The 14,945-nt window shown below is 38.5% G+C and overlaps 1 protein-coding gene across 1 annotated transcript in view; it reads left to right on the forward strand.

The window, feature by feature from the left end:
- Positions 1 to 1,807: 1,807 nt before the first annotated feature.
- SNED1 (sushi, nidogen and EGF like domains 1) overlaps positions 1,808 to 14,945 on the forward strand; it is a gene marked incomplete at its 5' end in the record, with an annotated part of 74,545 nt that continues 61,407 nt past the window's right edge. The window contains one exon of the mRNA XM_081329803.1: positions 1,808 to 2,017. Coding sequence (XP_081185929.1) covers positions 1,808 to 2,017 — 210 coding nt within the window. The remainder of the gene's footprint in view (positions 2,018 to 14,945) is intronic.

Here is a 14,945-nt window from a genome sequence, read left to right on the forward strand (position 1 = left end):
TACAACCATGTTTTATTCACTCCTATATGCTACTTTATAACAGCAAATAACAATAGGCTAACATGTTCTTGACATGCTTGTCAATTTAGACTAAAGTGGCTTAGATTTTAAATTCTTCTCAGTTATTATGCACCTGTAACCACGGTTAACTTTATCATGGTTAACAACTCAATTTTCATAGCTTCCATGACACTCTGAACTATCAAACGAATTACACAGAATGAGTTTTCACAACTTGCTAGGCTAAACCCTGTGGCCTGGATTATAGTGTAATGGCTTTTGCATGTCCACTGTGCTATCAGTAAACTGCAGGTTAATCTTAAAAAGGTTTTACATTTTGAAACACTAGAATCTGTAGCAGGGGCTTAAGGCCAAGAAAACACTGGCTTTAGGGATGCCCAACATTGGCCCTCCTCCCAAATCATTCCTAAAATACAGACCTTTGCATCATTAGGAGTTGGCACCATCAGTCACTCTAGCCGAGGGGCACTAGTATATACCCTTGAGCTAGCATTGGTTTGCAAGATCCAGAAAACAGCAATAAAGTGAAGAAAATGAGGGAGTTTCATCTTTTGCTAGAAAGGAGAATGTTCTTTGATAATTGATTCTGGGAATAGAAGAAAATATTTTTACGTACATCTTTGCTTCAACTAGATCACTGTTGTCAATGGTTGGGAGACACAGACTGTGAGATTTTAACCACCACTTCCATAAAAATGAAACCTGGAAGCTTTTTCATGCAAGAAGCAGTGAAAAGTAGAGTTGGAGTATGGCAGGAAAAAAAAGCTCTCAATACTTTTTTCCTCTATCAGTCTTCCTAATGGCCACATCACCTGTTTTTGAGCACTTTTGAGCACTTTTTGTGCAATTAGCTCACATGGTATAACAAGATGGTGGGTTTGTTGTCACTGTGAGTTGGGGGGACACGAAGGGAGGCTCAGCCAATCTCAATGTATATATGGTTGTACTTTGACAATAAAGGTTCATTCGTTCACAAGGCTATGAGGAGTTCCTATGCCGAAGAGACAGTGGAGTAATGTTGTCTTTAAGCAGGCTGGGTTCATCTGTGTTACAAATTACAAAGCAAATTACTTCCAAGTGCTTAGCTAGTTTATGGTTCGGTGTGTAGGAACAGAAACTCTGCTTTTGTATCCTCCCAGCGAGGCCTGCAGTATAAAACCAGTTTGGCTTTTCGGAGCAATAACTTCAAAAGGATGCCAAATGCTAACTAACCCTTGTGACTTACTAAAGAAGGAAAAGGTGCAAAGTGGCACGCAGTCCCATCCTTCTTTAGGAAACTCACTAGGGACGGCAGCTTAAGAATGCAATACGGGATACCTTGAACTAACTTGCCTGCCTGCCTGCCTGCCACGCATTATGCTGCTGCTGCTGCTGCTCCGCGAGTCAAAGCCTTAACTATCCCCGACGGATCTTCATAGCGCTTTAAGAAAAGGCTGATCCTTCTAACTCCGCCCCTAGGTTCCCGGGACGCCTCCGTCAGATCCCATCCCAATTGGCTGGCTGGGATATGAATATTTATGTCCTGACCTGTGTGAATGAGGCGCCGTGCCCTCCCTCACCGCCGCACAGAGAGGCTCGGGGAGCGTGCGGGAACTTTGCTGAGCCGTCGCTCTTCTGGTCGCTCGCCGAGCGTGTCTGGCGGCTTTGGAGCCGGCGTGGTGCTGCCACAGAGCCCAGGGAGCTCCTTGCCTCTTCGCAGCCGCTGCCAGCGCCTTCCTCCTGCCAGGCACGCTGCTTCTCAGCCGGCCCCGTCTCTACGCTCCTGCTTGCGACGACTGCCGAAGAGATGCGGGGCCTGTCCGGATGGATGGTGCTGCTGGTGCTCGGCAGCTGGTTCCGACTGAGAGCCAAGGGCGCCGTGCCGCTGGCTGGCTTTTATCCCTTCGGGCCGGCTCAGGGAGACGCGGCCACCCCTCAGCAAGACGACGGCGGCTCTGGGCTCCAGCCCATCGCCGCCAAGTTCCCCTTCTTCGGTGCGACTCACACGGCACTCTACGTGAGTAGTCATCCCGCCGGCGCTAAGGAAAGTGCGGACACCGCCGCGCGGGACTTTGCTCATCCCTCCGGTTCCTTAGTGAGAAGTAGTATGTTTAGAGCGGAGTAATAATGCCTTGACTACATGCCTCAGTTCTACCCCGGGGTAGTCCTTTCTAAAACATACTTTAGTTCTGGATATTTGTTAACTGCCATGCTTGCCATTGGGAAAAATTTTTCCCATGAAATGCCTGCCAATTAGATTGTACTGCTATGTCAGATGCTTGCTTTTTTGCTTCCCGCTCTAGGATGCTCTGTCTTCAAAGCATTGAGTATCAATCCTAAGTGTCTTAACCAAACAGAATGGATCTGGGTTTGGCTAGCCTTACAGAAAAGGAGGAGCACGGGGGGGGGGGAGGCGCACACGATAGTGGTATTCCAATATTTGAGAGGTTGCCACAAAGTGGAGGGTGGTCAACTTGTTTTCCAAAGCACCAGAAGGCAGGACAAGAAACAATGGATGGAAACTAATCAAGAGACGCAACCTGGAATTAAGGAGAAACTTCCTAATTAACCAGTGGAACAGCTTGCCATCAGAAGTTGTGGGTGCTTCATCACTGGAGGTTTTTAAGAAGAGACTGAACAGTCACTTGTCTGAAATGGTGTAGGATCTCCTGCTTGAGCAGAGGGTTGGACTAGAAGACCTCCAAGTTTCCTTCCAGCTCTATTCTGACTGAAACTGTAGTGCTTGGAACCCCAGCCTTTGAACCGTTGAACTGGTTCCAAAGCGAACTCAGTTATCAATTGGCTTCCTAAAGATTAGAGCTGGAGGCTGATAATAAAGTTTAAGCATCATGTTTAAACTTCCCCACAATCCTCTTCTCCCCACATCCTTCATACAGGATGCTAGAAAGACAATGGGGCGTTATGAAAAACTACATACCAACCAGTCTTCCCTGAATTACTGATTAATGATCATGGAAGATGTAGTATAACACATTAGAAAAGAGAACAAATTAGGAAAGCTGCTGAATTCACACAGAATCACATTAGCTGCCAGTGTTTTGATTGCTCAGCCTTGCTAGGTGGTGACACATAGCTGAACTTGGGTGATCTTAAAAAATTGAGTGGGGCCAAGTCTGTTAGAATTTGGATAGGAGACCATTAAGGAATCTCAGGGCTGAAAGTTGAACTGGATTTTTTTAAATAAAAAAAAATCCTGGGAAAAGACAGTGGCAAATCACTTCTGTAATGATACTAAGAAAATTACACAGATGTGTCCATGTATCCAGTACTCAAGTTTGACTTGAGAGAGATTTTGCATTTATTGGATGATTTGGATAGAGAGATTGTTCTACTATGACTGTCAATTGATACAACAACTTACATGCAAGGTATATAGTCAACTTTTATAATAAATTGTTCATAGTAAGGAAGAATAATGGTTAGAACTGATAGAATATATAAGAAATGGGTAAGAAAAGCCATCAGTGGTTAGCAGAGAGAGATGAGACAAAAAGACACCCTGATTACAAGTCCCAGTTTGTATTGAATAGTGCTAATTCTAGAGGTCAGTAGGTTTTGTTTTAATGTAACTTGTTTAAGTATCCCAGTTTGAAAATCTACTGTTTGAATAATGTCATTTTTGGTGCTGTAGATTAAAAGAAGCACATGAAGATTCTTTGCTCCTGAGGGAGGTCACTGCTCCAAATCTAGTTTGACCTATTAAAACAACTTCTTGGAATCTGCTTTTTCCTTTACTTGTGTTTTCTAATGAGAGAACAAACCAAAAGGGTTAGTTGTAAATAAAAAAAACTGCTTCCTTTCAGTTATTTCAGAAAGCATCTATAATCAGCTGAGATGTTATAGTTGGAGCTGGTAAGAGTTGTGCTCCAAAACATCTAGAGGACACCAGCTTAGCCAAGATAAGACAAGATGATGCTACAAAATCAGCTTTGTTTTTTAAGAGAAAACAAAAGAGGCAACATATTTGTCTTCTTGGCATCATGCATTCTGTATTTGTCATGTTTTAACAGCTTTTCAACTGTCCAGTAATTATGGAAATTAAACTAGAATTCCCTATCTTCTCATACCCCAAAGCAAGTTTGAGAATAAATATACTACAGAGTGCTTTGTAAATAATCTGGTTGACAACTGGAGGTTGTGCAATCAACAAAAAACAGTATTAATCATAGCTAACCAAATAGTTGGCATAGCTTGGTGTTTAGGTTGATTTTCACAAATTGGTGTCCTTCAAATGTATTGGAATCTTTCTGGTTGAGATCTGTAGCTCTTTTACAAACTTTGAGATTATTAGGAATACAATGTGAACTAATGAATCCTTCCAACAAATCTTATTTTCCAAATCATTTAGCACTAATCATCATCAGATGATAGTTTAGGATGTAATCCAGCTTGCTGGTAGCCACAACAATATTATGGTTTCTATAGTACCTTTAGATATTCATTTCACAAACAGCCCAGAAGGTGGTGTTCATAACTTTTCCTAGGAAAGACGCATTTGGTCATGCTAGGAGCCATACCCCAAAAAACAATTGGTAAATCCAGGACTGAAATTGAATTTGATTCTATTCCTTTTAAATATAAATTAATTGTAATACTATATAATCAGAATAATTGTTTTTCAGTCAGATATTAATAGTTTTTGCCTTTTTTAAAAGTAAGAGTTTCAATACAGCTTTTGGAAGTTTGCAAGAGCTGTATTTAAGGCTGTACATTACCTGGTGTACAATCTAATCATAATATTATACAGCATATACATACTTGAGGACTCCTAACTTTTTATCTATATCCTGTCATCTTTTTCCAGGAAAATAGGTATTCATATCCAGTACTTTAAATAACTGAACTTAAAGAAGTTCACAGAAAGAATATTTTGTGATTCCTGTACAGGTGGTCGTCGACTTACAACAGTTCATTTAGTGACTGTTCAAAGTTACAACGGCACTGAAAAAAAGTGACTTATGACCATTTTTCACAGTTACAACTTTGTAGCATCCCCATGATCATGTGATCAACATTCAGGTTCATACTTATAACCACTGCTGTGTCCCAAGGTCATGTGATCACCTTTTGCGACTTTTTGACAAAGTCAATGAGGAAGCCAGATTTAGTTAACAACCAAGTTATTAACTTAACTTTGGTGATTCACTTAACAACTGTGGCAAGGTCGTAAATTGAGGCAAAACTCACTTAACAAATATCTCACTTAATAACATAAACTTTGGTCTCAATTGTGGCTATAAGTTGAGGACTACCTGTATTCTCCTTTCCCCTTCATTATTCCTGACCTTACATTGTTGAAAGACCAAACACATAATCTGAAGCTTTTTGAAGTTTATGGAAGGATGGAGGAAAAAGAAAATGATTCTTCCATAAGTATCCTTAATGTAATTTATCCTAGGATCAATATCTCCGGCATCCATTGTTTCTCAGGCTTCAGATTTAAATCATTGGCCTCTACAATCTCCCTGAAAACTCTTGAACGATAGGGGATCCCCACTCCCATTCTATAACAACTCCAATCTCCAATGTTAAAAATGAATAGCTTTATCTGCCTGCTAAGATTTTTGTCTCTGTTTTTTTTTTGTTGTAAAGTCACTTATATTATTCCAAAACCATCTGGATTTACTTGGGGACAGTCAAACAGTCTAATTTAATTTAAGGCATCAAAGCTGTAACAGGATGTTGAGAATCTGAGTGTCTTTGCTGTATTAGGCAATTATACTCTGCAGCCAAGAAGTCATAATGGCCTAAATATTTTGGGTTCAAGGAAAATCATAACATAGTCTTTCCAAATTCTTCTGCTACCCAGATTCATGGGCTGATGTAACTTGAGATTCTGTAAATTTGGAGATGATTTACACTCCAGTATGATACTTTAGAATTTTCACTTTCTCTGCTTTTCCTCATTGAAACTGGTTTCAACAGTGCGTATAACACTTCCTTTTTTAGGAACGTCTATCCTCTTGGAGCATCTTTTCCCACTTGTTTCCCCTGCCATGGAATACCACTTATCACTGCTCAGGGAATATTAGAATTTAGTTTCTTGAAGTTTTAAGATACTGCATATATTTTTATACTGAACTTTATATTTTTTAACTTTAAGAACTCTACATTGCATGATCATATCCACCAATGTGCCTGCTATTTCCACCTCCTAAAGGATAGTTAATCTTATTGTCTTCATCCATTATCTTACTGTTTTCTTTTACCTGCCATAATAGGAAATTCTTTTATGGTGCTAATCAAGCAAAACTTAATTTCCTGGACAAAATAATGAATGTTAACATTATCTCTGATGAATCTGTTACTTTAACAATACACAAGGAGCCTCAAGAGATGTCTCTTGCCTCATCAAGAAATAGGCCAATGAAAGAGATTTCTTTGGCTGAGTCAACCCAAAACCTTGACTCTTGGATTCATTGTGATGGTTTAAATTGGCCCACAGATACTGCTTTTGTCTTGTTTTTGTGATATGTGCCATAATCGTATATGACAAGCAAACAGTTTCCTGTTGAATTTGCATATACATACCCCAGTAAGTATTCTAATCAGTGACACCTATCAGGGTACATGAAATTTGTACGCATTTGAAAATCCACAATATATATATATATATATATCATTGTACAACATGGAGATGATAAGTTATTCAAAATCCTGTAATAACAATTGTAGCATCATAAATTGTACTGAAATATAATTGTTTAGCTATCCTCAGGCCCTTGAGGATTATCAGCTTGTTGATATTTTCTTTATAAATATGTTTGTTTAAATAAAGAATAATTTTTGAAGAAGTTCCTGCTTGAAAGATGAGTTCAGCTGAAAACTTTCTCACTTGACCCTCTTATGTTCATTAAAACATGACAACACATTGAGTATTTGTGTTAACAAGGTTGGTTCAGACATAGATTATACTCTTATATATTCCAAATGTTTGACTTTATACTACATCTTTGAAATACAACATGGGACCGTGAACAAACAGTCACTTCTAGTCCTCGCCCCATTCAAAACCAGAGATGAGTGACAGGGAAATGCTGACATACACTGATAGGTGACTGTAGTCAAATCAGAAAGAAAGACATAGGAGTGTTAGAATATTTTCATCACTATTTTTCATTCTGTAATGAGAGAGAGGATGGAATTTCCTATGAGTGATGTTATTTTGCCTGATCTATTTTGTTTTCAGATTCTGTGATGCATTTGGGGGTAGCATTGCAAGTAGATAGATGGAAATAAAATAAGCGCATAAAGGAGATTGTTGTTTTAGGGACCCCTTTACTCTTTGGATTTGTCAACTCCAAAGGGGTTGATTTCTCTCAATTTTGCAAACAGTTCCAAAGCATGTCTGTTACATTCCACCTCTATGTGGACATTCCCAAAGATGATAGCCAGCAGTGTGCTGAGCTGCCAAAAAGCCCTAGGCTGCATCAACAGAGGAATAGTATCAAGATCACGTAAAATGTTACTACTTTATATTGCTCTGGTAAGACCACACTTGGAAGATTGCATCCAGTTTTAGTCGCCATGATGCAAAAAATATGTTGAGACTCTAGAAAAAGTGCAGAGAAGTACAACAAAGATGATTAGGGGACTGGAGTCTAAACCATACAATGAATAGTTGCAGGAACTGGAAATATCTAGTCTAATGAAGAGAAGGAATAGGAGTCGTATAATAGCAGTTCTTCCAATATTTCAGGGACTATCATAGAGGGGAGGAGGTCAGCCTATTCTCCAAAGGCATCTGAAAGCAAGACAAGAAGTAAAGCATAAAAAAGAGAGATACAATGTAGAACTAAGGAGAAATTTCCTATCGGTGAGAACGATTAATCAATGGAACAACTTGTCTCCAAAGTTGTGGGTGATCCAACACTGGAAGTTTTTTTTAAAAAAGATTGGACAGTCATTTGTCCACTAATGGATAGGATTTCCTGCTTGAACAGGGGGCAGACTAGAAGACCTCAAAGGTCCAGTCCAACTCTGTTATTTATAAATATTTATTTATTTGCCTCAGGAATCCTGATAATGCACTATATTTGCATTTTTAAAAAACATAGAGGTGGAAGGACCAAAAACTTCCAATAAGGAAGGAGGTCGTAAATACGGCATACCCTCCCTTCTCAGAGTCTTAGCATTTTAAAGTGGTATAATTAATAGATAAGAGCATTTGATTTTTAAATACTTTCCTACACTGAAAACTCAGCTGCAGTTGGGAAGCTCCCTGTTTCATGGTTTAAAATGTGACAGAGCATTCAGAACGTCATCGTCTCCATACATCACCTGAAATAGAACTACATTTTATAATCTGTTTTCCACTAAATTATTATTACTTGACATTTGAGGGGATCTAGGAATTGTGCCTTTTCATGGCAGCCCTTTTTTCTGTGGAACACACTTTGCCCTCTGAAGTTTGGCAGGCCTCTACCTGACTTACCTTCCTAAAGGGTTGAGCCTGGATTTTTCCCCAAGTGCTAGGATAAGATTGGATGGCTGCATATTAGAAGTTTGATTTGGTGCCTGGTTTTATTGTTTTTAATGTTTTAATGTGTTCAGTTTTATAGTCTTAATATGGTGTTATATGTTTTAACTTTTGATTGGGGGCTGCTCAAAGTTGTTTACGAGCATCTATTTTTATATAAATGTTTTAAATTAATGAAATAAAATTAGTAAAGTATTTGCACCAAACCAGGTGTCTTTGAAGTGTTGGGATTATAACTTCCAAAATTGAATGCTGAGAATGTGGTCTAAATGCATCTGGATAACATCTGTAAAAAATGGAATCAGATTACATTATTTGTAATGTCTCCATTGAAATGTGTATTTTTAACTTGTTGTAACAATACAAGAAGTGCTTAAGTTTGAAAATTCTGTCTATAGATAGAACATTGGTTAGTTAGGCTATTGGTTAAAAATAGCCATTATGTGTGTATATCAATCAGTAAACTTCATGATGGACATTGATTGGGGAGGAAAACAGAGCTAAAGTTGGCAACTGTATGCAAGAACTGTCAGCTAATAAAAGGGAAAGTAAACAACATCTCAACTCTGGGAAAGGAGAGAGTATCAATGAGAAAGAGACACAAAATAATAGTATAAGGAGGGCAGAAGGAAACTGGCAGGTTTTCAAGATACTGTATTACTGTATAATCTACAAGAGTAAAGATTTGTGGTGGTTCAGTGGGTTATTGATCCTGGAGATGGTTTCTGCTCCAGCAGTTTGAGTCCTCACTCAGCTTCTGTCCACTGAAGGCCAAATATGGCCGTTTCATGCTTGTGCCTCAGCATGCATATTTTCCAATGAGACAGACCAAGTCAGGAAGATCATTTTATTACAATTTATCAGAATATTCAGACAAAGGGGATTCCTCTCATTTAAAGAGGGAACCCCGATCTTTAGCTTACATCCCTTTTATAGTTAACATAACAATTTATGAAACAGGAAAGTTGGTTGAACAAGATAAAAGTAACCCCTCCTTGTCACAGTAAATCAGTTGACACTAAGAAATTTTTTCTTAATGTGGGGGGGGGGAGTATACAGCCATCCTTCTGTACCTTTATCTTTTCAGTTTAGGGATTTTAGAAGCTATCTAATCAATCCATACAGCCATAGGATAAGACATTTTCTTACATTCCAGTTATAAACCTTATCATTATTTTAAGAGACAAAAGTAAGTAAAATCAAAATATAAAGTAATTAGGTTTAAAATACAAAGTAAAATATAAAGTAACTATATTAGCTAACAAATTACAAAGTCCATGTCATTTGCCCCTCACCACCTAACAGTTCAAAAGTATGTTCTATGCAAATAGATAAATAGGTACCACTTCAATGGGGAGACGAGTTGGCGCTTCATGCAGGCAGTCAGATTCCTGTTCTCTGAACCTTCCTGGTTCTGACACCCATTTGCGAGGCAGCTTCAGGGAAGGAGAAGGCCTTGGATGCTGCAGGAAGAGCTTCTTGTCTTTTTTCTGGTGCGAAGCCAGCTTGCCCTCTTGTGGCGCACCATGTGGAGCACATGAGCATGTCCTAAAACAGAGCTGGTACCTTGGCAGTCAAACTACTACTCTGCAGTTGCATTGTAGTCTCCTGGCTAATATAACAACATATGCTAATACTAATATATAAAGTAAAGTGGAGTTCCAGTAATCCTTGAGGCATCTGTTTCCTAATTTGGTCTCCCTCAAACAGCTGATATTGGCCAGTTCAAAACAGGAAAATGTCAAATTCTGAGACAGCAAGGAAAAATTGAAAATAATAACCTTGATGTGATCGAAATCTTATGCATTTTATTTTAAAGAATAGGCAAACTTAGATACATTCAGAGAAATAGAATCACATTGGTTGGACAATATTAGTTATAAATAAATCTGGATGGCCTGGAAATTTGACATGATGGGGAATTATGTAACAAAACATGACTTAATATTTCAGTAATTCTTTGACCACAGAGACAAAGTCTTTGCTGAAATTTAACCTCAAGAACAGCTATTGGAAGGGCATTAAATCTTGACAGAATTAGGGGTCTTCTGAATTTGAGAAGCATTATTTGGCTTAAATATTTTGCTGGTTTAAAAAAGAGTGACTACTCAAGAATATGTCCTTAGGTAGGGCAGCCACATCTAATCAGCTTTCCTAATCCTTGGCTATTGTTCAAAGGCTATCACTGCATGCTGATATCCCATCATCAAAATCATATCAGGTGAGAAACTAGATTTCAGTTTCTCCTGGATGAAGAAAAAAACAAGATCAGACAAACAAGCCTATGGTTCAGAAAGGTAGTTTTTAAGGAGAAGATACATATCAAAATATGAATTTCAGTTTTGTTCATGCCAGTCTTGAATACAAAATCATGTTAGTAACATGTTATTAATTTCTCCTGGATGAAGAAAAAAACAAGATCAGACAAACAAGCCTATGGTTCAGAAAGGTAGTTTTTAAGGAGAAGATACATATCAAAATATGAATTTCAGTTTTGTTCATGCCAGTCTTGAATACAAAATCATGTTAGTAACATGTTATTAATTTGAAATACATTTCTTAAGAATTTACAATCTTATAATTTAGATTAAATTCACCTCCTCTCCAAGAGGGAAGAAACTACAGTCTCATTTGGGTCTCAAACAGAAGTTGTGTCCAAGCACTAGCAGAGAATTGTTTAAGTATAGCAAGTATGAATAACTCATCTCTAGATAATAGGAAGATTGCAAGCCTGTTGCTAATTTATGTGCATTTTGAATATGTTCCATACATGCCATGCTTTTCTTTGTAGCATGAAAGACTCTTGTTAAATCCTTGAAAATTTTAACCTATTCAGTCAAGTACATATTCAGTTGCCAGACATGAATGCTGGGGTTTTTTAGCAAAAGTTAAGATCTTAGATTTTGTATAATGAGTATTGAATACTTGCATGTGGTATGTGTGGCTAAGATGTGCAAGGCTTTTTTTAGGCCGATTGGCAGTATGTATGTGTGTATTTATGTATGTGTGTTTATGTATGTATGTATATTTTTATTTCTTAATCAAGATGGCTATATTTAATTAGAATGTAATTAACACACAACTCAATATAATTAAAGAACAACTCTTTCCATGTCAAACTCGCAATGTCAGGTGACGTCGTGCAACATATTGGGACAGTTTTGTCATTGCTCGCAATGGGGTGGGTGCGGCTTCTGCGTGATGCATCAGGCCCGCGGGGTGGCAGTTTGACACCCCTGATCTAGAATATGGTATTCAGTTTGGAAAATTTTTCCCAGCTGAAAAGAAGATGAAGAAGAACAAGATGACCTAAAGAGAGTCTGCAGGGATAATCCTAGTTCTCTTTATAGACAGTGATTCAGTGAATTAGTTGAGTGGCAGGCAGAAGGTTAGGTTAATTTGATTGTCTTTTACATGATAAGAAAATGTCACAAGAAAGGTAAAGATGTTTCGAGAATGTCAAAAGATACAGTGAATTTACAAAAAAGGTAGTAATAAAATATTGTAAATATCTTAGCTTTGGAATCACTTTTCCTGGAGATCATAAGAAAAATATGGGTATTTCATATTTTCCTCACAAAAGAGGACACTCCCTCCTCATCTTTTTAATATAATTCTCAGATGTGTGAAGGTTGAATTGCTAAGATGCTTGCTAACCTTTATAGCTGCTGAACTTGCCATAGAAACAGGAGGAAGGGGGAGTCTGCGGAAAAAAATGGGACGCATTGAGTTCCATTCGAAGAATGACAATGTAGTCTACATTTCTAGATATCTAATCCACATAGTCAGAACTTGACTATGTGCCCTGCTGTAGATTCAAATTGCCAGTGAAGATGTAGAATGATTTCTCTTTCCCAACATAGACCTTTGGGTTCAAAGATGCTTTCATATTCCCTTCTTTATTATGAATGTATATGTAAATACAAATCAGTCTGTTAAAACCTTCAAACACTAGGCTCAAAATATTCACAGTGTAAAATGATGAGAGCCAGTTTGGTGTAGTGATTCAAGCACAAGACTAGAAACCAAGAGAAGGTAAGCTCTAGTCCCACCTTAAGAAGAAAGCCAGTTGGGTGACCATTGGCCACTTACTTTCAGCCCTAGGAAGAAGGTAATAGCAAATCACTTCTGAAATCTTGCCGTTTAGAGACTTGTCCAGTCAGTCATCAGGGGGAAAGATTGATTCAATGCCATCCTTCCCATCAAAAAAAGTGTAATGTGATTCAGTGCTGTGTTCTAAGTTGCGTGGATTCTTCTCTACTAATATTTATTGCTGTATTTTTAAAATCTTAGTTGTCTCTCATGCAGCCAGATCCTATTCTGAGTAATTGATTGATTAATTTGCTTACTTGCTCAATTTTCCCCCCTAAAGGTTCATTTCAATTGCTCGGGTATATACATTTCTGCAGAGAGGTTACAGACACTCTCCCCTCCACCCCTGCCATTTCTTTTTAAAATGCCATTGGTTCTCATTGAATGTGAGAACTCTTTATTTGGGATGGTCAAAAATGTCCGTACCCAACTATTTCTCTCATCTTATGTCTTTGTTTTACTAATTTGATCCTACTCTGTTGTGTTCCTGATGCAGCTATTTGCGGCCTAATGCCCCATAGATGTGCTGTAATGGAACTCCCATAATTCACAATTAGGTATCCTACCAATCTGCTGGTTAAAAGAGTTGAATTCAAAACATCCAGAACAGCAGTCCCCAACCCCTGGGCTGTGGCCCACTACTGGGGCGTGACCTATTCGGAATTGGGCCATGAAAGCAGCTGACTGGAGTGTGTGCATATGCAGTCAACTTGCCCGACTGGCAGGCCAGTGTGCACTTACACATGCATGCCGGCCCACGCCAGCCTGCCACTCGCACAAGGGCCACATGCACATGTACAGCTCAGTTCCATTCTCCCCCAGCTGGGCCACCAAGCCGCAAAGGTTGAGGGGCGCTGATCTAGAGAGTGGCCTCAATATGAAACCCTTGAAGCTTCCAAAACTATTATGTAATACTTTTATAATCTGAGAACCTGCCACCTTTTTTTATGCGTGTGAAGAACCAATGCTGACTTGTATATTCTTTTAAACTGCTTCTTTTGTCAGCAATTTCTTTTTCCAAGAAAAAGATCAAAGAGTAAGATTGCACATTGTTCTTGCATCATCAGTTCAACCCTGCCCCATCTAAACTACACTGGCTCAGCTCTAAATTCACACAGAATAGTTGTCAAGGGCTCCTATTCTTTGTAACAGAGCCATATTTTTAATGGCTTGCCTTTGACTATGCTTTAAACAGCAAAGGGAAAGATGAATCAGGCTAAGAAATCTTGTGCTAGTTACATTTTTGATTGTCATAATAAAGGCTTTTTCCTCCTTATGAAACATGAAAGGGTCACTCTGAAGGGCTGAGGCACCCCTTCTCCCTACTCTGTAGCATTACAGGCCATAAAACTAGTCCCAACTTCCCATTACAGCTGCTGTCCTTTTTCACAGGAGGCAGTGGACCAACTCCTTTAGTACTATCATGCATATTTGCAACAACTTGGGCATCTCAGAGTATTTCTGCTTTTGTTCAGCACAAGAATTGACGGGGTGGGGTCTTATTTAAGAAGAAAATTATGCTTGCAGTATGTGGGAGGAATTAATATAAAATTTAATTCCTAATATTTCCCAAAACCTAAACTCCTTTTGCTCCATATGACAGGCAGAAATTATAAATGTTCTATTTTTATGTTTTAAATTTGAGCACTCACGAGAGTAAAAAAAAAAGTTGTGCATATCCTGAACAAATAAATGTTTGTTCAGGGAGTTTATCTTAGTAGCAGTTTATCTGCTTTGTATAAAAATGCATAAAACATACCATACCAAAGCTCCCTAAAGTATAATAATCACAATAAAGTAAAAGATGAATGCCATACTGTTATTCTTCAAATACTCTCTGGAAAAGCTGTTTTAAACAATTTCTGCTGTGCCATCAGAATGGATGCCAGCTTAGCTTCAAAAGAGAAACTATTCCATAAAATAAGGGCCATCACCAAAACATTGTTTTGTTCTCCCACATTAAAGTGGGGGAACTACTGCTAGGAAAAAGGTTAGATTCTGATTTAAGGAATCTTTACTGGAGAACCTGGAATTCAAGCCATGTAGAAGTTTACAGTATAGGTTAAAAGCAGCAGTTTGAATTGCTTCACAATCTAATGGAACCCCAACGCAGGCATCATAGCACAGAAGCCACAAGCTTACAACAGGTCTCACTCAGAAATAGATGTATTTTGCACCAAGTACAAACTTTGAATGGAATTTTAAAAATGCAATATAGAGAGCATTGCAGTAGTCTAGCCATGTGGCAATAAGGGAATGAGTTACTATAATCAGGTCCTCCTACTCTAGAAAGAGGCACAGCTGGTACATGAATGGAAAATGGCCTAAGATCCCTCTGAACAGTGCCTCTCCC

Source organism: Vipera berus (assembly GCF_964194415.1).
Source record: "Vipera berus genome assembly, chromosome: 5".
Taxonomy (NCBI): Eukaryota; Metazoa; Chordata; class Lepidosauria; order Squamata; family Viperidae; genus Vipera; species Vipera berus.